Below are 23,065 nucleotides of genomic sequence, written 5' to 3'. Positions count from 1 at the left end.
CAATAGCTCTATATTCAGAAACAAGTATTCAGAAAACCTGTCCCATGAAACCCTCTCTGGCACAACTGAAGCTCAGCGTTGGCCCTTCTGGCCACTGTGTCAGCCTCCTGCTGACCTACGTCAGCCCCAGGACCCTCTGGGTCAGCCCTCTAAGGCACTGCGCAGCTTCTGGGACCCTGTGCGTCACTCTAGTAGCCTTTGCGTGGATGACGCAATCCCTTTGGCCCTCTGCGTTGTCTTTGTTGGGCTCTACATAGCCTGGACTGGTTGCTTCTCTCGCTCTCTTTGCTTCTACGCTAGTCTCCTAGTATTGTCTCTGCCTCGTACTCACTACCCCTCACTGTTGATCATTGATTCAACTTTGCTTAGCAACCCCGCTCTAGCAAAATGAATGACTGATCACACTGGTGTATTCTCCAACTGACCCTCAGCCTCTTCTTATACCTTTCTCGTTGGTCCATCAACGTCCAAGATTAAATCTCTAATGAATGGCTAAGATTAGATTTGGCTTGATCCATGACTTTTGGAACCTTCTAACCCTGTTTTATATTAATACCCCTTAATATTTTATTTTTCCTAAGTTTAGACTTAGGAACTCCATTAAAAATATTAGTTATTTTAATATCTCCCAAACCGGTTAGAATCTGCCCAAACCATTTATAGGTCTTGGAGATCTCATGTGCTCTAACCTCTCCACCAATTTTCATGGCTAGAGAACATTCGATGCTACCCCAAATCAACATTATTGGATGAGGAGGATGCACCTTATCCATCATGCCCAACTGGCCCCAGATCTACACCATACAATTGGTAGATGATCCAAGACTTGCACAATGATGTGGCTATGAAAATTCGAAAAATCCCGAATCCTATTGCAGCAACTGATTAAGTTTCTTCTATTTGTTAAATAAACTGAAAAAATTATTTATTGTGTTCTACAGTAAATATCGAAACTAATACATTGTAGCCTTCACAAATATAATATTGTAGCCTTCACAAACCATTTCTGGGTCTTGGAAACCTCATGTGCTTTAGCCTCTCCACCAATTTTCATGGCTAGAGCACATCCGATGCTACCCCAAATCAACATTATTGGATCAGGAGGATGCACCTTATCCATCATGCCCAACTCGCCCCAGATCTACAGCATACACTTGGCAGATGATCCAGGACTTGCACAATGATGTGGCTATGAAAATTCGAAAAATCCTGAATCCTATCGCAGAAACTGATTAAGTTTCTTCTATTTGTTAAATAAACTGAACAAATTATTTATTGTGTTCTATAGTAAATATCGAAACTAATACATTGTAGCCTTCACAAATAAAATATTGTAGAAGAACAATAACGCTGGAAAAATAGATGCACACACACACAAATATATAGTTATTTTTGGACAAAATCCCTAAAAAAACCCAACTCAAGAAAACGGGTGCAGGAGCTGAGGGTATAATTATTATGCAATAGTAAATCTAAGTACAAAATTATGGATGCTCAAATCTAGAAATCCATACAAAGAAATGACTGACAAAAAGACTAGTGAGAAAAATCTCACTCCCACTGGCGATTTGACAATGACCTTGACTCAAGATGAGCTGCTCGCTGTTGCCTCTACGCAGTCCCTGCATTAGCCTACGAAGTACTGCGTCCCACCACTCGGAACTGTGTCTCTCTCGCTATCTGATCAGTTGTTGTATGGAAGATGGACTCTCCTGGGCTCCACGCTCCCACTCCGGCTTCTGGCACTGAATTACTGCTTCTCCCCAACAAAATACAGATTCCCCTCTGAAGCATTGTGTTGCCTCTCTGCTCTACGTTGCCTCTCTGTGGCACTCATTGCCTCTCTGCAATGCACTCACCGGACTGGAAAATCTCCCTCTGCCCTTACTATCCCTACCCCTCTCTAACTGCTTCGAGCTCACTAGCTCTCTCTCCGGCAACTCAGCGATGCTACTCTAGAGTTCAATCTGCCAGCAATTTCAAACTGCTAGTGGGTCAAGTGTAATCTCCAACCCCCATCAAGTTTCTTCTTATAATCTCTCATTGAGACATCAACGGCCAAGACTAAAACATAATCAATGGCTAAGATTAACTAGAACTCTATCCATGTCTTCTTCTAGAAGATTTTCACCATGAATTAATTAATACCCTTTAACTAATCAGATTTCCTAAGTTTAAACTTAGGAAACATTAAAAAACGGTTAATTATTTTAATTAAGTCATCTCTAGGTGGAATTTTCATAAATGATTTCTAGGTTTTGGAGAATACATGTATTCTAGCTTCTCCACCAAATTTCATGGCTAAAACACATTCGACGCTACAAAAACTAACACTTCCTCTTAACTAGGAATGTGTTCTAGCGCTGCAACCCACTAAAGCAACACCATGTCTCTGCACCACCTCATGTCACGTTGTTGATGTCTGGCTGCTTTGCCCATCAACTACTATGCAACTCTGATATGAGGTACATCTGTGTTGTTGCTGACCCTGCTGAACTGTTATTAACTACTGCAACTCCCTCTCCATCTGTTGTTGCTGTCAACTACTGCATGTGCACTGCAACTCCCTCTCCATCTGTTGTTGTTGCCACTGCAACAACTCCAATTGAAAAGCATCCAAAATACTGAATCAATTGTGATCAGTATGATGCATTTGTCACCTTAGTCCTGACTGTCGCTAGTCTCTACGCTGTCACTAAAGCTTTTGCGTTGTTGCTCACTCTGCTCGGTGCCAACTGCACTGCTGCCAACTCTGCACTGTGTTGTCCAGTATTTGACCACTACTAGCCATTGCATCTATCACTCTAGCATTTGACTGCACCATCTGCCATTGATCCATCCTGCTACAGTATGATAGGGGCTCCCGTAGCAAGGTATTGATTCATGAGGTGGACCTCCTCAAGAATCCTGCCCATCATGTAGCTCTCTGGGGCTACAAAACCAAATCGCCCCACCTCATTCCTAGAGGTATATCAGTGATCATGGCGAAGTCTTCCTCCAATCTGGAGGACAGCTTGTCGATCTCTCCGGATGCAAGTTGTTGATCCTGCTTCTTCTCTTTGTCCTTCTTTCTGAGAGGGCATTGAGTGCTGTAGTGGCCAAGCTCAGCACATCTTAAGCATTTGACCTTGGAAATGCCCTTCTTCCTTTTGCACTGATCTTGCTACCCTTTTGATGCGAGGGCCACATTCTCTTCTTCCTTCACTTGCTTTGTCTCACTGCTGCTACCTATGCCACTGATGGTGCTCTTTGCCAAGTCTCACCTCATCTCCTCTTGCTGCAAATCAGAGTACATTTGATCCCAATCTGGCAACTTTTCTCTACCCAGAATACTCTAGATGAAGACCTTCCATTCTTCGGAAGCGTTGTTTAGAGCTAACCGCACCAATTCTATAAGTTGGGTGTTGACCCTACTTCAGACAACTGGTCTCGGATATCCTGAAGCCTAGTGAGGAAGGGGTCTATGCACTCCCCTTTTTGCATCCTTGTGCATCTCAGCTTCTCCTCAAGATACATCTTCACTGCTCAGAAGATCCCTCATATAGCGTAGCAAGAGCCTCCCAAATCTACCGAGCAGTATCTTTGCCAGCTATGTCAAACACTACGTGATCTCGAACCCCATCGAGAATCGGCCTCTTTGCTTTCAGCATCTCCTTCTGGAAGGCCTTCAGCAGATCTGCTGTTGAAATTTCTAAGTATTACCCATTAGAAATTTCTCTGTATTCCCTAGTTTATTTCACCTACTAGTTTAAGTACTAACAAGTTATTTAACCATATAAACACTGAAATAAACACAATACGGTCTCAACCATCTACAGATCAACATCTAAAAGAAATAGACAAACACACAAGGGACACTGTTATTTTTGGACAATCGTCCCCGGAAAAACCCAACTTGGGAAAATCAATGCAGCAGTTATGAGGGTTTTTATTATTAAGCAGCTTTTCTGAGTACATTGGGTTCCAAACTGGCTCACCCAACAAAGATAAAAAATCTGGCAGTAATACCTCTCTTCGGAAGCAGATATTCTGAAATTCTACCCCACGAAACCCTCTCCAACACAATCTGAAGCAATGTGTCAGCCCTCCTGGCCTCTGCGCAGTCACTGCTGGCCTCTGTGTGGCTCCCTCTGGCTCTGCGTCTGCCTCTTTGCCTATGCGCTTGTGTTCTGGCACTATCTCTACCTCGAACCCATTGCCCCTCGCTACAACTCTGATCACTGATTCGATTTCTCTTAGCAAACCCCGTTGTAGAAAATCGAATTACTGATCACTCTGGTGTACCTCTAACTAACCCTCAAGCCTCCTCTTATACTTTTTTTGTTGAGTCTTCAACGGCCAAGATTACATCTGTAATCAACAACTAAGATTAGATTTGGCTTGATCCATGTCCTTTAGAACCTTCTAACCCAGTTTTATATTAATACCCATTAATATTTTGTTTTTCCTAAGTTTAGACTTAGGAACTCCATTAAAAATATTAATTATTTTAATATCTCCTTAACCGGGTAAAATTTGCGCAAACCATTTCAGCGTTAGGGAGATCTCATGTGCTTTCTCCACCAATTTTCATGGCTAGAGAACATCCGATGCTACCCCAAATCAACATCTGCATCTATGGGTACAACTACCACACTATCGATATAGGTTTTGAGATCGTATTCATCTAGAAGACAAGAAATTCTTGCCTTTCAAATCACATAGTTGGAGGCTCCCTCCAATCGATCCTAATCTCTCAACCCTGCTGACGCCATATTTGTAGAAAGTCAAATTCTTCCTCTTCTGTGCGTAGCTGCTAACTGGCTCTACGCACTCCCTGCTAGAGTGGGAAAATCTGCTCACAACTACTGTTGCTCTGCTAGGAAAAATCGAACTTCTGGGCTAGAAGTTTCCTAAGAAAAGAATTCCCTCAGTGTGTGCTCTTCCTTCCTCTTGATGTTATTTTGCACTAGCAAACTGCTACAAAATAACTGCGTCTCAGCTGAAGATCTGCTCTACAAGGAAAATACTGAGTCTCCCTTTGCCTCTGGTAATCTCTAATCTGGAAAATTTATTCTCTATCGACTTTCTTGGGGAAATAAACTTTTCTCAAAAACTGACCCTCCAGGCCAAGGGACTACACTGCCTTTGAGGGTTTCGAACTGCTGCCTACTCAGAGCTTCGAAATTCCTCTTCCCTTCTACAACTGAGCTCTCCGGCTTCTATTTGTGTTCCGATACCATGTGAAAATTTGAAAAACCCTGAATCCTACTGCAACAACTGATTTTCTTCTATTTGTTAAATAAACTGAACAAATTATTTATTGTTTTCTATGGTAAATATCAAAACTAATACATTGCAGCCTTCATAAATAAAATTCTACGAAAGAAAAATAACATTGGAAGAATAGATGTGCACGCACACAAATACACGGTTATTTTTGGACAAAGTCCCAGGAAAAACCCTACTCGGGAAAACCGTTGCAGCAGCTGAGGATTTGATTATTATGCAGTAGTAAATATGAGTACAAAACTATGGATGCTCAAATCTAGCAATCCATACAAAGAAATGACCGATAGAAGGTCTAGTGAGAAAAATCTCACTCCCACTCGCGATCTGACATTGACCTTGGCTCAAGATGAGCTAGCTTCTCTCTACTGCCTCTACGCAATCCATGCGTCAGCCTACGCAGTGCTGCGTCCCACACTTAGAACTGTCTCTTTCGCTATCTGATCAGTTGTTGTCGGGAAGATGGACTCTCCTAGCCTCCGAGCTCCACTCAAGTTTCTGGCTCTGAATCACTTCTTTTCCCCAGAAAAATACGAATTCCCCTTCGAAGCACTTTGTTGCCTCTCTATGGCACTCACTGCCTCTCTACAATGCACTCACAAGATTGGAAAATATCCCCCAACCTTACTATCCTTGCTCCTCTCTCACTACTTCGAGCTCACTAGCTCTCTCTCCGGCAACCCGGTGCTGCTACTCTAGAGTTCAATCTGCCAGTAATTTCAAACTATTGGTGGCTCGAGTGTATTCTCCAACCCCCATCGAGTTTATTCTTATTCTCTCGTTGAGACATCAATGGCCAAGATTTAAACATAATCGATGGCTAAGGTTAACTAGAACTCGATCCATGTCTTCTTCTAGAAGATTTTAACCATGACTTAATTAATACCCTTTAAATAATCAGATTTCCTAAGTTTTTAGACTTAGGAAACATTAAAAAACGATTAATTATTTTAATTAAGTTATCTCTAGGTGGCATATCAAGAAACAATTTCTGGGTTTCGGAGAATACACATGTTCTAGCCTCTCCACCAAATTTTGTGGCTAGAACATATCCGATGCTACAAAACTAACAATGACATCACCTACACCATCATCCTAGCCCTTGCAGGCAATCTACAGGCATCTTTGATTTGTTTGGAGACCCATGAGGACACTCGTGTGCCCCCACATGTCATTTGGAGCACCACATGTTATTAGAAGGGGCCAACCCCTTGTCCACTGCTTTTGAGGATCCTATTCTTCATTGTAGCACCCAAGGACCTCATTAAGCCTCTTAGAGGACCCTACGACATGCATAGGTCATTATTTGACCTCTTGAGAGGCTCTCTTTTTCATTTATGAGCTAGTTTGGTGGGCTTGTCACCAAAAGTTGTATTATTGGAACATTATTTTATTTTTGGGGCTTCTGTAGGCCAAGGAGACTAATTCGAACTCCTAGGTTGTGTATAAATACAAGTTAGATGAGTTCATTTCTCATCATCACTTGGGTCTTGGATCTCTTATCTCTCTTGAGATTTTCACAATTTTTCTAGAGTATGAATTGGAGCTTTATGGATGAGTTTTGATGTGTGGATATTGGTCTATCTTCTCTTGGAGCTTCTTTATTGTCAATTGTGAATGGTTGGATATACTCTATTACATGTAAGTACATGCTTTTTGATGTTATTCTTGTTTACTTTTGTCATATATGTTGGACTGGGATTTTCATTGTTCTAGGACTAATTGTTGCATGCATTTATTGCTTAAAAATGTGGAATTTGTCTCTATTATAGCATTTCTAAATTTATGGGCCATGTAATAGGAGCAAAATCTCCTAGGAGCAATTCTATCAATGAATTTGACCTTGACAAGCAATTCCTCTTGCACATCGAAGTATAAAAGCCACAAGATTGCTTCTTCTTAATCTAAAACACAAACGAAGTGATATTGAGGCCTCCTCGACTGGGAACCATTAAATCCTACTCATACTCAACATAGACTCCATTCTCTCAAATATTAAGGCCCTAATCTACCAAGAGTGGTCACTAAGACTCATATTCTCTCACATCCTTCCAGGACTAGCCAAATTGGGGTGCCTAAAGCATCAATTTCCCAACAAGATAGCCATCAAAAGAATTCAATCTCCTAGGGTCTCCTACGCTGGCCTTTCCTCTAGCTCTCCTCCAATTTTAAAGACATTCGAACAATGGAGTTGGGAGAAAATCCAAGCCCTAGCTCTAAGATCAAAACTTGCCCTGCCATCCTCAAGGCTAGTACCTCATAGGGTCAAAACAACATCTTTGAGTGAAAATAAATTCTTTGATCATTTCCCCACCTTGTCTAGGGTAAGAACCAATGTTGCACAAAGCGGGGACGAAACGGGGACGTTTTTTGGAAGCAGAAACGTGGAAGCGTTATTTTCCAAAAATCTAGGAAGCAAAGCGTCTACTATATATATACATATTATATTTTTTGCATTTTTATTAAAAAAAACATCCAAAATACCAAATTAGTTGTAGAATACATGAAAACATGCATAATTTTACATAAATCAAGATAGATATGGCATCCATTGTACATCAATGATTAATTATTCCAGCATCAACCATCTGCAATCTAGATTCCTCTTCTCTTGTCTAACCTTTGCCTCTACTTCAATTCTATAGGAATTTTAGTCAACATTGCCTAATTTTGATCAAACAACTTAATCCAAGCCTTATAATATGGTAGAGAAAGCTTAACATGCCTGATCAATGATTTTGACTTGAGTGAAGGGTACATAATTGCTAAGGCTATGACAAAGGAGTTCAACAATCAATAATACCAACACTGGGGTATATATAGGTCTTGTTGCTCTTGATTAAATGCCAATCACATGCCCTCATACATGATATAATCCAATGAAACGCCACAATCGCATTGATCCTGAAAATTGTTAAGTCTGCTGAAATTTGAATGGGATATGAAATTCTATTTTCTCCATATGAAGTCTGAGGAGGTTGGAACCACTCTCAAACATCCTGAATCATTTCATGGTAATGTTAAAAATTTGTGTAAAAGGATGGAAATGAAAGATAACGGAGAATGTCACTTTTACTTTAAGAATTTAACATTACTATTAGGGAGCATCTAGGAAGCGTCTAGGGAGCATCAAGGGGTACCTTGGGAGTATTCGGAAAGTGTAGTTCTTCACAGAACAATTCGAAATTTCCAAAAACAAAAAAAGCCCCGCAGAACCGTCCACCTTCTCTCAGATCCGCTCGCGATCCATGGTGGATACACGCTCGAACCTCCACAGATCCGCACCCAATCCTTTCCGGATCCGCGGATTGGGAAATAGGAACTGCGGATAGGGCAGTAAGAGCCGCAGATCGGGCCCCCACGAATCCAAATTTGTAGGAATCACCAAAAAAAGGAGGAAACGTTGATCCAATTTTATGATCCATGGTTTCACCGAAGGATCGGTGGTGGATTCGTACGGGACACGTGTCTACCTTTGGATCCTTGGGGGAGGGGGGGGACGGTTCCTGCAACACTGGTAATAATATCATTGGTTTCTACATACTATCCTCATAACCTAGACCGAGTCCACTTAGCCCCATGTGGTCCCACTCCTTTAAAAGGTCATTCTTCAAAACCATCTGGGATACCAATTCTAACAAGGATTTTAGGGATTAGGAAACTGCTTCACAAGTCTTATCCCATAAACCTAAGCCTCAAAATCTTCTCTTCCTTTCCCTACAATACATAGTACCTTCCTTAAAAGACAAGCTCCATCCTCCAAACTTTTCTGGGAAAGGGTTTGTTTGGGTCACTCATATCCATTGACTTATCATTCATTAGTAACTCCATACATATCAGGTCTCCTCCCATCGATGAAAGTCTGTAAATAGAAGGGAGCCTTAGCTAAGGTGACAATGGGCTAAGTCTCCATTTGTTTCCCTTGGCCTAGCATTTACCCTTTAGGGATCCCCCTTAGGTCCCCTACTAGTTTGAGCAGTATTAGACCCTCCATCCTACTCCATAAACCTGTTGTTATTCTTTCTCCAATAATATTAAATAGGACATCATCTGCAAAATATAATCAAATGGTGCAGAGAGCTCTTGCATCCAGATCTTCCCATTCGTCATCAATCATACTTGTAGGTTTCTTCATCTTGCCATCTAACACCTTATGCAATCCTTGTTGCGCTAACAATTCTTGCATTTTTGAGCTTCCATAATTCAAAGTTATTTATACCATTAAACTTCTCCACCTAAAACTTGGCATTTCTCATCTTTGCCATTATTTCTCTACACATGCTCCCTCCAAATCAAAATTCTTTTTAAAAATATGTCGATTTGAAAATTTTGAAGTGTGTGTGTGACTATATATATATATATCAACCAAGAAGACTAGATCACATGGCCTTCACCACACTTAGCTTCTTTAAAAAAATTGTGGATCTCCACCATATATATATATAGAAAAAGAGACAGAGACAGAGAAAGAGAGAGATGTCTTCACTACAAATGACTCTCTCTCTATATATATATAGAGAGACACACACACACACACTTTACCACCAAACTCCATGGCCTCCACCAAGTTATCTAACACGAACCAGACCTCTTTCACATCTTCACTGCAAATGACTCTCTCTCTCTCTGTATATATATATATATACAGAGAGAGAGAGAGAGACACACACACACACACACACACACTTTACCACCAAACTCCATGGCCTCCACCAAGTTATTTAACATGAACCAGGCCTCTTTCACACCTTCTCCTCTACATGGCTAGACTTCGTGAAAGAAAAAAGAAATTCCTCAAACAGGCTCCATGGTTGCTCAAACAACTCTAAGTTTGCTTATAGAATGAGCGGTCTTTTTCTACATTTGTACACCACAAAGCCGAACTCCTGTCCATGCGCTCGAATAACCTCCAACTAGACCCCCTGCAGTTCTACGGCTCCTCTATGTTTTGTGGCTTTCTCTTCTCCTTTTGACAGTCCATAATCACAAGGCTCGCACCTCCTCTGTGGATAGGGTTTTAAAAAACCATGACCACTACTCTACCATGCCCTCCAACAAATTGAGTGTGACCACTGCTCCTCTACCACTCTTGCACAACCAATGTCTTTTCTGCACACAGGTTCCTAACTTGGTGGATCTCAAACTCGCTTCTAGAACTCCAAAACTCAGCCCTTAGCTTTGATACCACTTGGTATTTTCAAGCCTGTAACAAAATTAAATGAAGGAAAAATAATGGCATAAAGGTAACATGGATCACTCAAATTACGTGAGAGTATGTGCTAAAACCCTCACTGTGTGTCAAGGAAACATCCATGGGTGAAGACAAAGTATTTGATTAATCAAAAAGAAAACCAGACTTACAACCAATTCAAACTATCTTTTAGTGTACATAGATATATCTATCTTGGCACCATTACATGCATTACATGAACTGCCATCAGTTTTGTAAATCAACACTGTTATACAAAATACCAAAATTTTACATTCAGTAAATTTTGGTCAATAAATTAATTTTAACTTTATTAATTGTTGTCATGAATTCTAACCAAAAAGACTCCTTTAGGTTTATCAACATTACCCCCTGCAGTTTTGCAGCTCCTCTACACAAATACTCATGGGCCTGTGGTGTTGTGGCTTTCACTCCTTTTGACAGTCTATAATCACAGGGCTTGCACCTCCTTTTGACAGTCTATAATCACAGGGATTGCACCTCCTTTTGACAATCTATAATCACAAGGCTTGCACCTCCTTTTTGGCTAGGGTTTAAAAAAATCATGACCACTACTCTACCACATCTTCCAAAAAATTGGGCATGACCACCGCACCTCTGCCACTCTTGCACAGCCAATGTCTTCTCTACACTCGGGTTCCTAACTCGGTGGATCTCAAACTCACTCTCAGAACTCCAAAACTCAGCCCTTAACTTTGATATTGCTTGTTGGTATTTTCAAGCCTGAACAAAATTAAATAAGGAAAAATAATGGCATAAAGATAAAATGGATCACTCGAACAACATGAAATTACATGATAAAACCCTGACAGTGTGTCAAGGAAACATCATGGGGCAATATAAGGTATTTTATTGATCCAGAAGAAAAACAGTCTTGCAACTAATTCAAATTATCTCTGAGTCTACATAGATATATCTATCTTGGCACCATTATATGCCTTACACGAACTGCCACCAGTTTTTGTAAACCAACACCATTATAAAAAATACCAAAAATTTACATGAAGTAAATTTTGGTTTTTAGAATAAATTAATTTTAACTTTATTAATTGTCGTCACAATTCTAACAGAAAAGACTGCTTTAAGTTTATCAACATTAATTCTTGAAAAGGTTAATCAATATTAGTAACTCACAAATTAAAATGAATACCCTAAAAATTTTATTAGTTTCAAGCATCTCTCCTATGGAAAACGTTAGATTTAACAAAGCAAATAATAAGGAATATAATTTACCTTCCATCAAGATGTTCCTTGAAAATCTGATCAAAAGTACGACAAAGCTCTAAAATCTTATATAATTGAGCCTGCACAAAAGAATCACTTTTAATCACAATAATATGAAGCCACCTCATTTTTTAATGTTTAATTGCAGTTTTCATTCATCAACTATAACATCATGTTACTCAATATACAAGAGGACTGTTACTATAATCTTACGCCTTCATCAGTAGTAACAGGACTGCCAAGTCGTTTCATCTCTGCTTCAAGTTCAATGATTGTATTGTTTGTCAAAGAATGAATAGTTGGTATCCTCGCCTTGATCACACCCTCTAAATGCTGCAACATAGGCACTACCACTAAGAAATGATGCAGCAAGTTATGGCATAAACTTGACTTACTTTATGAAGGGAACTTATGTTGCACAACAGAAGTTGAATATGGGTGTATATTTCACACACACGTCACCTTAGAAAGAATCTTTGCTAGATATTCTGAACCCATTCGCCCTGCCAAGTGTCTATACTCGGGACTAGTTTTAAAATAATCACGTTCCTTCTGCCGAGCAGCTATCATATCAACATTATTGTTAATATCAGCTTGCGAACGGTTTATTACACCAACCCATGGATGTTGCAAACGATATGCTCGACCTTCAAGAACCTGTTTAGATATAGGAAACATACAGTTAATTCTTTATGTAAGGAAATAGATATCATCAGAGAAAATCATTACAGATAACCTAAAGATAACAGAATTTTAGATCAAATTTTTTCCACCTACAAAAAGGATAGATATATTCAGAAAGTATTAGTGTCATTGCACCAGATTGATACCATAGCAACTGTAACTTAGATGTAATGTGTTGGATAATGTTGAATGCACCCATTACAACAATTATCAGAATAGAGCAACAACAGCAAGTATTAAACACTCTGTAGTTCATATCCTAAGGTATGTCAAAAATGGCCTCTCCTAAACCTGAGGAAAAATGCGAGAAAAACTTCTTCAGTCTCAGATTCCATAGAGTGGACATGTACTTTGAGATTCTAAATAAATAATCAGTATAATATAGACTTCAACAAGACCTGAAGTCAAGTATTCCAGAATCTATACACTTTCCTCCAGCAAAGTGCACGGATTCCGTGAATTCTCTATGAATATAGCACTCCTATACAACTACCATGATTCTTACTAATTGACTTTATATACATCAGTTGTCTAAAACATAAGAGATGTCTTTGTCAAACTTTTGAAGACCAGCGAATTGGACATTGGCTCACTTGCAAGATCAACAGACAGTCAAGCCATCTGCCAGGGTTCCATTCCAGTTGCAGTCAGCCTGAAACAAATGATGTCAAATCAAAAAGATGAGGCCAGGTTCAAGACCCAGGCAATTTTGGCAGAATAGATACCTCTCAGACATGGATTTTATGCCAAAGGAGAGTTGTACCATGTGGTGCAGTCACTCGGGACACATTTCTTGGAGGTTCCAAGAAAAAAAAGGAAAATTTTGCACACCCTTTTTTACCTAGGTAACCACCAAGCTTTGTTAGAAGTGAGATTTCTGCTTAGAAGGGCTCAACTTACATCCTTTGCATTGGTCCCCCTGTCCATTAGATCAAGCTTTGTCAGTACTCCATATGTCCTTTCACCTGATAATGTGTGAACCAAATGAGTTCTGACTGTAATCATGACATAAATTACATGGAAAAAACACCATTAATGTGAAAAGACTATCAATTACAAACCATACATTTGTTGGAACTTGGATCAAAACGTATCTAAGAAACAAATTTACAGGACAAAAATTATCCCAGCTTATTTTGTAGTTATTGTCAATTTTTTCCTCACCCCTACACATTTCTACATCAAACAGACACATAAGAAACAAAATCCTTTGCTGGAGAACACACTTCTTTATTCTTGTAGTGATATCAGTTCATAAAGTATACCTGAGGGATCAACTTCTCTTGCCAGCCTTATAGCATCAGATGTTGCTATATCTTGATTTGCAGGAGAGATGGCAAGTATAAGACTATTTGGCTGTAGACATAAGTGACAAATCAGACAAAATAGTTGGTAAAATAAAAAGGGTCTGGAACAGCTCTTCAAATTATCAACAGCCCTTTTTGTACTGTAGGAAATGATAAATAAAGAAAGTTCACTGGCCAAAATGGAGAATATAGATAATCTATAATGGACACCTTCTCAATATAAGTGCGAACCAAATTCTCAATTTCTGCAACAATGGTATCTGGTTGTCCTTCTGCACTAAAAGAACAATGACATTAGACCTGAAAATCCCAAGCTCTATAACTCATGCAAGATATCTAACAAAGTGTCTACATCTAAGGTATAAATACAAAAGTTTTTAAACATACCAACAGCTACTTTTGTTAAACCGGGTAGGTCGATGAGCGTCAAGTTAACAACTGATCACAAAAAACAGGCAGCATGTAAGTAAAATAAACCCCCAACAACATTGATTGTCAAGAGAACTCTCTTAAATAAAGAACACAAGTCTTACATTTAAATTACAAAAATCTATAAAAACAAATGCAGCCTACTGGTTATTAGATTCATCCTATTCAGTAAATAGGAAATTTTCACATTTAGCAAGCTTGAATAGATGGGTTTAAACTAGGGTTAAATGCCAAGTGATGAGCAGTATCCTGAGAACCTAACTATAAGATATGCGAGTTTGGTCAGTGAGGGGAAGAAAATGCAAGGTTGCCATTGCAAACATGATTGGAAAGACATCAAAGAAGCAGAATTTCAGCCTGGTAAAAAAGAGTCTCCAATAACCAAAAATGGGATGAAGGGCTGAAAGGCAGAGATGGAGCAGCCAGTAGTAATATGGACTACAGATAGACCTGGATAATACATGAGCACAATGGAATCGGACAGCATTCAGATTAAACAAGCGAGAAATCAGTTATGCCATCATTACTGGTTCATACAAGTTGGGCGAGTTTTTGCTGGTTCTGGTGGTCAGTTGTTGTGGTCGAAGGAACATGCGAAGTCTAAATGATACCACATATATGGACGCACATATAAATACTACATTGGTACCTCTTGATCATCATTGCAAGATATATGTAAATAGAAGGAGGTACATGAATATACCTCAGACTGTTTACTATAAAGTATGAATCTGACTAAAATTAGGTAACCTAGTAAGAGCATTTACCAGACTTGGGAAAAAAAATTGTAAGGACCTAGACATGCAAATTTTAAATATTTACTTGTTACAACAAAATCTAGCACCTTAGTTCAAAGCCTCACTAGGCAACCCAGGTCAAGTGCAACAATGGGAGTGTCACCACTGTCACCTAAACAACACCCCTCATTTTACTGATGGACACAATCCAGCATAAGGGAGTCTTCACTAGTAGATCTTAGGTAACCTAATTAGCTCAAGCTAAGTGTCCCCTAAGGGTTCTACAATGACTTACACCTAGGGATAAAGATAGGAAATTGTGATTTAGGGTGGAATGGAAAGTAACTTCAAGATTTGACTTCAAAAGGTCATATGGCCGAATCTAGAGGCTTAGGTCAACCAATAAAAGTTAAAATAGGTTTTCAAACACACAATCAATAAATTACACTTCATCGTCATAATTTTACTCTTTAAATCAGAATTTCCAGCTATGCAATAGCTTATATCAGTAGCAAATTCAGCTCCGGAAACTATGATAATAAAGTGTAAAATAAGGGCTAAAAATTGAGTAAACAAGAGAATAAATTACAGAAATTTTCTATGGTTAAAAAACATGTAACAGCAATTAAATACTAGACATCAGTTCTAACCAATGGCTAGAAAATGCACAATAAATATAACCTTTCTTATACTATGAATTACAAACAACCCCCAATCTTAGGACATCAATGTTCAAGCCACTAAACACTAAAAATAAGTAATTTTTCTTTAATTAAACCCTAAATTTACTCTAGAATAAAAAAATAAAGAAATAAATAAAATATTTTAGGGTTTTAAAGATTGACACAAGAGATAAGGCAAGTGCCTTATCAATATAGGGCTAATGGAGTCCAGGAGTAATAATCCTTGGAAGAAAAGAGATGGATGTGGATTCAAAAACAAACTTGTGTCCCTTAATCCTTCAACCCTAACATTATTCTATTCTCTTGGACAAAAAGGGAGGAAGTTATACCTAGGTCAACTAAAGAGAACTTGATAAAGAACCTTGTGTAAGGACAATTTAGAGATATAAAACATCAACAAAACCTTGGTGAATATTCAATGACCCTAATCCATCAACAAGAAACAAACTTGGAAGAAGATGACTTAATAAAATAACACATCTCATCAAAGATCACCAATAATCATACACGATAGGAGAACAATCCAAAAAAAATCTCCCAAGAGAAAATTTCTCAAATAGTGCTCCAAAGCACATAAGGGAGAAAGGAGTATTATTAAGAGATGTGTGATATCTAAGTGCAACAATGATCCAAAAGAGCTGAGAACTTGCCTATTTATATTAGGGAAACCAATCGTTTTAGCTAAATTAGGCTTAAAGCCCCTAAAAAATCCATATCCATGAAATAGGTTCTCAAGCCAACCCACAAAATAGCCTCTTGAATGCTAAAACATAATAATTATCCTCAAACTAACCCACACATGTGAGTGAAAATGCCTCCAAGGCTGATGTCATCTCCAAATAGGGCTAAAAACACTGTGAAAGTCATGTCTCATCATGAAAACGTGCATCTCCTCATTAAGAGAGGATGTCCTACCCCAAAAATAACCTCCAATCATCAAAAAGGTGCCTCGACATCCTAATCAAACTACCAAAATAGCTCCATGTATACTCATTAAAGGGTAGCACTCATCCCAAGGTGACGTCCTCACGCCAAGGCATGGCATTATCCATCCAAATGTGTCAAGAGCCTTCCAAAGGGGTATGTCATCACCATCATGCTAAACATCATCAAGAATGAGCATGCCATCATCAAGGGCTCAATGTTCATGTTAGCACAAAATCTAGCACCTTAATACAAAGCCTCAATAAGCAATCTAGGTTAAGGGAAACAATGGGATCAACCACCATTGTCACTTTAGTAATTGTTCCCTATTGTTTTGTGAATAGATAGTATCCCAACAAGGCTTCCGCTACAAATCTCAGAGATTAGATAACCTGTTAGAAACACTAAGAGGGGGAGTGAATCATTATTTCATCCAATTGTTAATTTTTGCCAGTTAAAAAAACTTTTACAAATGATAAGCACAAACCATGCCAGGACAAAAAAATTAAAAAATAAATAAATAAATACAATAATGAGGACACCAACCCTCCTTTACAAATTTAGGCTCCAACAACAATGAGCAATGAAATGACTCATCCTTAAGGGGTAATACAACTGTTATACATCATTGAAAGCAAACTCTAACCCTTTGAGATAAGAGTAGTAATGCAAAGAAAAATCAAGCAAAAGTAAAAGGCGCACATGAGGGGGTGGAAAAACCAAGGCCAAGCTGGTAACTCATGCATCCACGAATGCTCCCTCGTCACATCTATACACTCAGGATGTGGACGCCGCATCAACTAGTCCCTTTAACTATGCCACATGGCCATGAGGTCTTCTCCAAACCATTAACACATTATTGTTCACTAACACCTATCAATTGAAGGGTCGACAACGAAACTATTACTTCCCCTTAGGGGTTGGAAGCACCTAATAGGATTGACCTTTAACCATCCCTACCTAAGGAGAAAACACCAATGCAAGATCTTGGTCTTGATTTTGGAAAGGGGTCCTCGTTTGATGTATTAGATTGCCCTTAACATTCAAGTTTGGTTCACTTAGATGCATTATTCATCTTAGCCCCTAATGACTAGTTTCTTTCACTAGAATCCATGTTGCTCTTGTCAAGTGGTTCAACAGCCCAGCCTTTGGGTACGCACACCTCAAGTACACAATCCCTTCAAAGAAGTGCATTAGCCAAAACGTGTGCAATGATGAGAGATGTTGATTTGGAGTAGCATCGGATGTGCTCTAGTCACGAAATTTGGTGGAGAGGTTGGGGCACATGAGATCTCCAATACCCAAAAAGGGTTTGGGAAGATTCTAAACAGATCATGAGATATTAAAATAATTAATATTTTTAATGGAGTCTCTAAGTCTAAACAAAGGGAAAATAAAATATTAATGTGTATTAATATGAATCTGTGTTAGAGTGGTCCAAAAGACATGGATCAAGCCAAATCTAATCTTAGCCATTGATTAGGGGCTTCATCTCGGCCGTTGTTATGTCAATGAGAAAAGTATAAGAGGAGGCTTGAGGGTCACTTAGAGAGTACACCAGAGTGATCAGTCATTCTATTCTCTAGAGCAAGGTTTGCTAAGAGAGATAGAATCAGTGATTGGGAGAGTAGCTGAGGGGCATTGAGTACAGAGAGACAGAGAGGCAAAGATAATGTCGGGATAACAACAAAGCAGCCAGAGAGCGAGACGCAAGAGCAGCCAGTGCTCTCGCAGAGGCAGCACAGGCTCAAAGAGCTAACACAGAGCCTCCTGGGGCTGACGCAGGCCAAGATAGGCTGATGCAGTGCCAACGCTGGGCTAGGAGAGGCTGACGCAGTCCAAATTCGGTAGACGCTGGGGTTTCTGGGGTAGATTTGATCTGAAAATGGGGCACTAAAGGCTTCTTGTCATGCTTACAGGAACCTCTCCCACTTCTGAAGCTTAAATATTCCCAAGATTTATTGATTAACCAATGCGGAATTAATAATGTGATTGAAAATAAGGTGTATGCTAGTGTTTATTTTTTACTGTTTATGTGCTTTAAAATTCTGTTGTTTATGCTGATATAACATACATATAACAGTAAAATATTACAGCAAACACATAAGACAGCAAGTTTAATATGGAGTTCACCCAAAACTCTTGGGCTACATCTCCTTGAGCTCTAGTCAACTCAACTAGGCTCTCTGGGATTATGGCGTGATTCTTTAACAAGCTCCACGCTCAACTCCACTAGTTTACACAGAACACAATGGGCTTAGAACACCATCTCATCCCTAGCTCTGAAGCTCTCGGCTTCTTGGCTCTCAACTCTCGCTCTAGCTCTCGGCTCTGGCTTTGGCTTTGGCTCTGGCTCTTGGCTCTGGCTCGTGGCTCTAGCTCTGGCTCTGGCTCTGGCTCGTGGCTCTGGCTCTGGCTCTGGCTCTGGCTCTGACTCCTGACTCTCGGCTCTGGCTTCTCCGAGCTCTCTCTCGGCCTCTACGTGCATCAATGGTTCGCTCGACCTCCAAGCGACCTTTTGCTTCTCCGAGCTCTCTCTCGGCCTCTACGTGCATCAATGGTTCGCTCGACCTCCAAGCGACCTTTTGCAACCTTCCAGCGACCTTCAGTCAAATGCGCTCTCTGCGTTGCAGCTCTGTGAGCTATCAGCAATTCACTTGACCTCCAAGCGACTATCTCAGCTGCTTTGCGCGTTAGCTTTTCGCTAGTTGCCCCGTTAATTGGGTTCTCTGGCTCTCTTGAGGCATTTTTCCGACCCTGCGGCTTCCCCAGCCATTTCTTTGCATGTCATTACTCCCCTGCGGCTCTATGGCTTCTCTCCACGTTGTATGTTTGACTGGCCATCTAGCTTTGTGGCTCTATGGCTTCAAACGCATCATTGTCTGCCAAAAACGCCCGCTTGCAGCATGGCACAGTGATCAAGGGCCATTACAGAGGATTCGGTGCCTTCCCCCAGGAGAAAACCCGAAAATGGAGAAAAATCCAATACACAGAGATTTTTCCGAAAATACACTATCGGGCGTGAATTCCGGACTTGAAATTTCATTAAATCGCCCCTATAACCCTATCGGGTCCGCCATTAGTCGCAATATCGCTATCGCATCATCGCATGGCCAAAATCCCAAATACATGGGATAACACAGAAAATCTGAATTCTCGGACTTCAAAAATTATGTAATCGGGCTTATAATCCCCATCGGGTCCGGCCCTTATCGCTTATCGCAATCGCAATCACATTAGCCCTGCTATCGGGGATCGTCGATTTAATTTGGACCATTGATCTGATCCCCGATCGGACGGTCCAAATCGCATCGCATATCGCTATCGCATCGGCCCTTTGTGTCGGGGATCGTCAATCTCCCGACCGTCGATTTAATCCTGGCCGTTGATCTCATTTCTGATCCGACGACTAAGATCGCACGTCGCAGATCGCTATCGCATTCGCTACAGTCCAGGGGGGTCTGTACATCGCTGATGCCGATCTGTCAATCTGATCATCGACAATCGCATATCGCATCGACGTATCGCAATCGCCAAGTCCTCCTGCCAAGCCTTTATCCCTTCATCGCTCCGATCTGATACATCTCACTGATCCGATAAGGGTTTAGGCTACGGAACATAATATTTCGAGTCCGCCCTTTAAACCTTTCACAGTCAATTTTTGCATATAAGGCCTTTTATGCCATTTTTAGAAGAAATGCCTCCTTTTCCAAACGACAAAGGCAATCTTCTTTCTGCGATAACTTCTTCACCTGAAGTTCGTTTTAGCCCATTCAAATTGCAGTAGATTCAGAATGAAAATATCTACGGAATGGGACTATTTCCAGGAGCATCCTTGGACTTTCATTTTCCTCTGTGAGGAACACTTAGACTTAGAAGTCTATCCAAAATTCATTTTGGATCACGCCTTCCCACTAAAGAACTTTTGGTCTCCAAAAGACTGACATACTGATCTGAACAGTAAATGAGAGTAACAACACCCTCTTCTTTCAGCCTCCATACACTTGCCTTGCATAGTGCCTTTGAACCAAAGTCTCTGACCACTTTCCTTCCTGGATGTGGTGGTCCTCCTGGGAAGAATTGTTTTCCTCCTTGACTTCATGCAGAACTCCTGCTGAGATGGTCACAAAAGGTAGTTTGAACTTCTCTGCCTTGATCATTGATCCAAGGTGGCTCAAACCAATGTGAAGTACATCTGCTCCACAAAATTTTCATTTGTACCTGTTTGAAAAGCTGCCAACCACTGTTAACAACAATAGAAATACAAACAACAACTGGATGGCCTAAACTCCTGCTTAAACAAAAGAAACAGATTTCACATCTTGTGAACACCTCCATGTCTTACATCTACATACAAATGATGGACTAGACAACAAGCCCACAAAACATGCATTTAAAACAAACGACCCTTCAAGTCAAGCATGTAGAAAAAGACCATTAGGACTCTTTTTCAAAAGATGAAACACTTCATTATTATCTCCATCTTGGAGACCAAGTTAACTTCTCCCAAGTCAACATTACATGCATATTTAAAACAAAGCAATCAACCCTTCAAATTAATTACAGATACATGTTCAAATACAAGAAAATCATCAGCATCCCTATGTTTATGCATGCATTTCATCTTTCAACTTTCGCTTAAACACACTATACTTTCGAAGCTGAAATGAACATAATGTTGCAGCAACAAAATGAGTCTCCTACTCAACCTTTTTCCATTCACCATCTTGGTAAAAACCTGCAACTTGCATTCCATTAACAAAGAAATGCAAATAGATGCATCAATAGACATGCAATCTTAATTGGATAAGAACTCTAACCATTTCTCACCAATCCGTTTCAAAGGTACTACCTTTGTCTGCACATCAACATCAACATGTGAATCATCCTGAGACACATCATTCATGGAATCTTCCTTTCCATTTCTGCCATCTTTTCTTTCCACTTTCTTCAGCTTTTGTCGAAGCATTGTTGGATTCAGAGTCCAACACTTTTCAGCAAGATGCCCTTGCTTATGGAAGTAGGTGCAACACATGTGCATCCTCTTGACAACATGATTTGTCTTGTCCAATGGACCTTTGGCTTCTTGCTTCCTTTCCTTCAAAAGTTTCCTGCATGTGGCTATCCTCTTCCAACATCTAGAAACATGATGGTTATCCAAACCACAAAAGGAACATGCAATTCTTTTCCCATATCTACGTGGATATTTATCATGCTTTGCAAAATCAAAAGGAAGATGATTAAAACCAGATTTATACCTTTCTCTTTCACCTTTATTGCCTTCATGAAGAGGTGAATCAAATGAAGAAGTGGCTCCCTTTGGAACACCATCAATCTCTTCAAGGCTGTTAGAGTCTCCACAACTCTCTGGTTCAAGTGTGTGCTTCTGAATACCTGCATCATGCAAATGATGTTTCAAGCTATTGCATTCCTCGTGAATACAATCTTCACACACTTTAGGTAGAGGACCTGAAATGAAACTCCTTCTTGGAACTGTTTCAATGGCCTTCATGGCAGCTTTGGAACTTCCTCCATAAGACTGTCCATAGCCAAGACCCAAATACTTAAGCCTTTCTTCAACCTTTATTGGCTCAACAATACCTTGTGCATGTTTACCCAAGCCTTTTCCTTCATAGCCCATCTTGGGCATTAGCTTGGAACTTATGCCTCTAGTATGTTTTTCAAAAGAACCAATATAAGCATTCTTAGAAAAATTTGAAGACAAACTGGAATGGTTTACCTCTTCTTCAAGCCGATACTTGACTAAGGCTTCTTTGGCAACAAAGAGCTGTGTCTCCAACTCATGCATCCTCTTCAGGTTCATATTTGCAATATGAAGTTGCCTCTCCATTTCCTGCAATTTGTCAGAAAGCAACTGCTTCTCTTCCTCCACGGAATTCAACTGCTCTCTAAGTGTGCTTCTCTTCCTTCCATCCTCATACATTTCTTTCACCATATCCATCATGATGAACAAGTCTTGCTTCATGTCTTCATCAAAGAATCCTGTGATGAAGGAGGAATTCGAGGACTCACTTGTAGAAGTTGTCATTATGCCAATGAACAAAAGAACTTCAAACAAGATTAACAAAGAGATTATCCAAGCAACCTTTTCCAACAAACCTCTTGTGCTTCACGGATTGCCTTGAAGTCCTTTGGGATAGAAGAATGCCTTCAGCGCTTCTTCCTTCTTGTCCTTCCTGGACTAAGCTATCAATAACTTTCCCTTCACCTCTGCAAACTCAAACAATAGTCAGTCTGCAACAAGCATACATCAATTAGACAATCAATCCTTGACTGCCCAAACACCTTTCAGACAAGCAATCTTTGCTCTGTCAATCAAGCATTCTGATGTAACCTTCTTTGAAGGTGGGGTTAACCAATCTTAGGCTCTGATACCACATGATCTGAAAATGGGGCACTAAAGGCTTCTTGTCAAGCTTACAAGAATCTCTTCCACTTCCGAAGCTTAAATATTCCCAAGATTTAGAGATTAACCAATGCGGAATTAATAATGTGCTTGAAAATAAGGTGTATGCTGGTGTTTATTTTTGACTATTTATGTGCTTTAAAATTCTGTTG

At 39.9% G+C, this 23,065-nt stretch overlaps 1 protein-coding gene across 1 annotated transcript in view; it reads right to left on the bottom strand.

Moving 5' to 3' along the window:
• Positions 1-23,065, bottom strand: part of LOC149250737 (dynamin-related protein 5A-like) — a 216,811-nt gene that overhangs the window by 15,966 nt on the left and 177,780 nt on the right. Inside the window, exons 5-11 of the mRNA XM_089459224.1 lie at positions 14,101-14,151; positions 13,924-13,985; positions 13,672-13,762; positions 13,307-13,371; positions 12,185-12,379; positions 11,936-12,055; positions 11,732-11,802 (exon numbers count right to left, since the gene is read on the bottom strand). Coding sequence (XP_089315350.1) covers positions 11,732-11,802; positions 11,936-12,055; positions 12,185-12,379; positions 13,307-13,371; positions 13,672-13,762; positions 13,924-13,985; positions 14,101-14,151 — 655 coding nt within the window. The remainder of the gene's footprint in view (positions 1-11,731; positions 11,803-11,935; positions 12,056-12,184; positions 12,380-13,306; positions 13,372-13,671; positions 13,763-13,923; positions 13,986-14,100; positions 14,152-23,065) is intronic.

This window comes from Pinus tabuliformis, chromosome 7 (assembly GCF_031772625.1).
Source record: "Pinus tabuliformis cultivar Carrire ecotype Pingquan chromosome 7, CPIR1, whole genome shotgun sequence".
NCBI classification, from domain to species: Eukaryota; Viridiplantae; Streptophyta; class Pinopsida; order Pinales; family Pinaceae; genus Pinus; species Pinus tabuliformis.
This window is presented reverse-complemented; position numbering and strand designations above follow the sequence as displayed.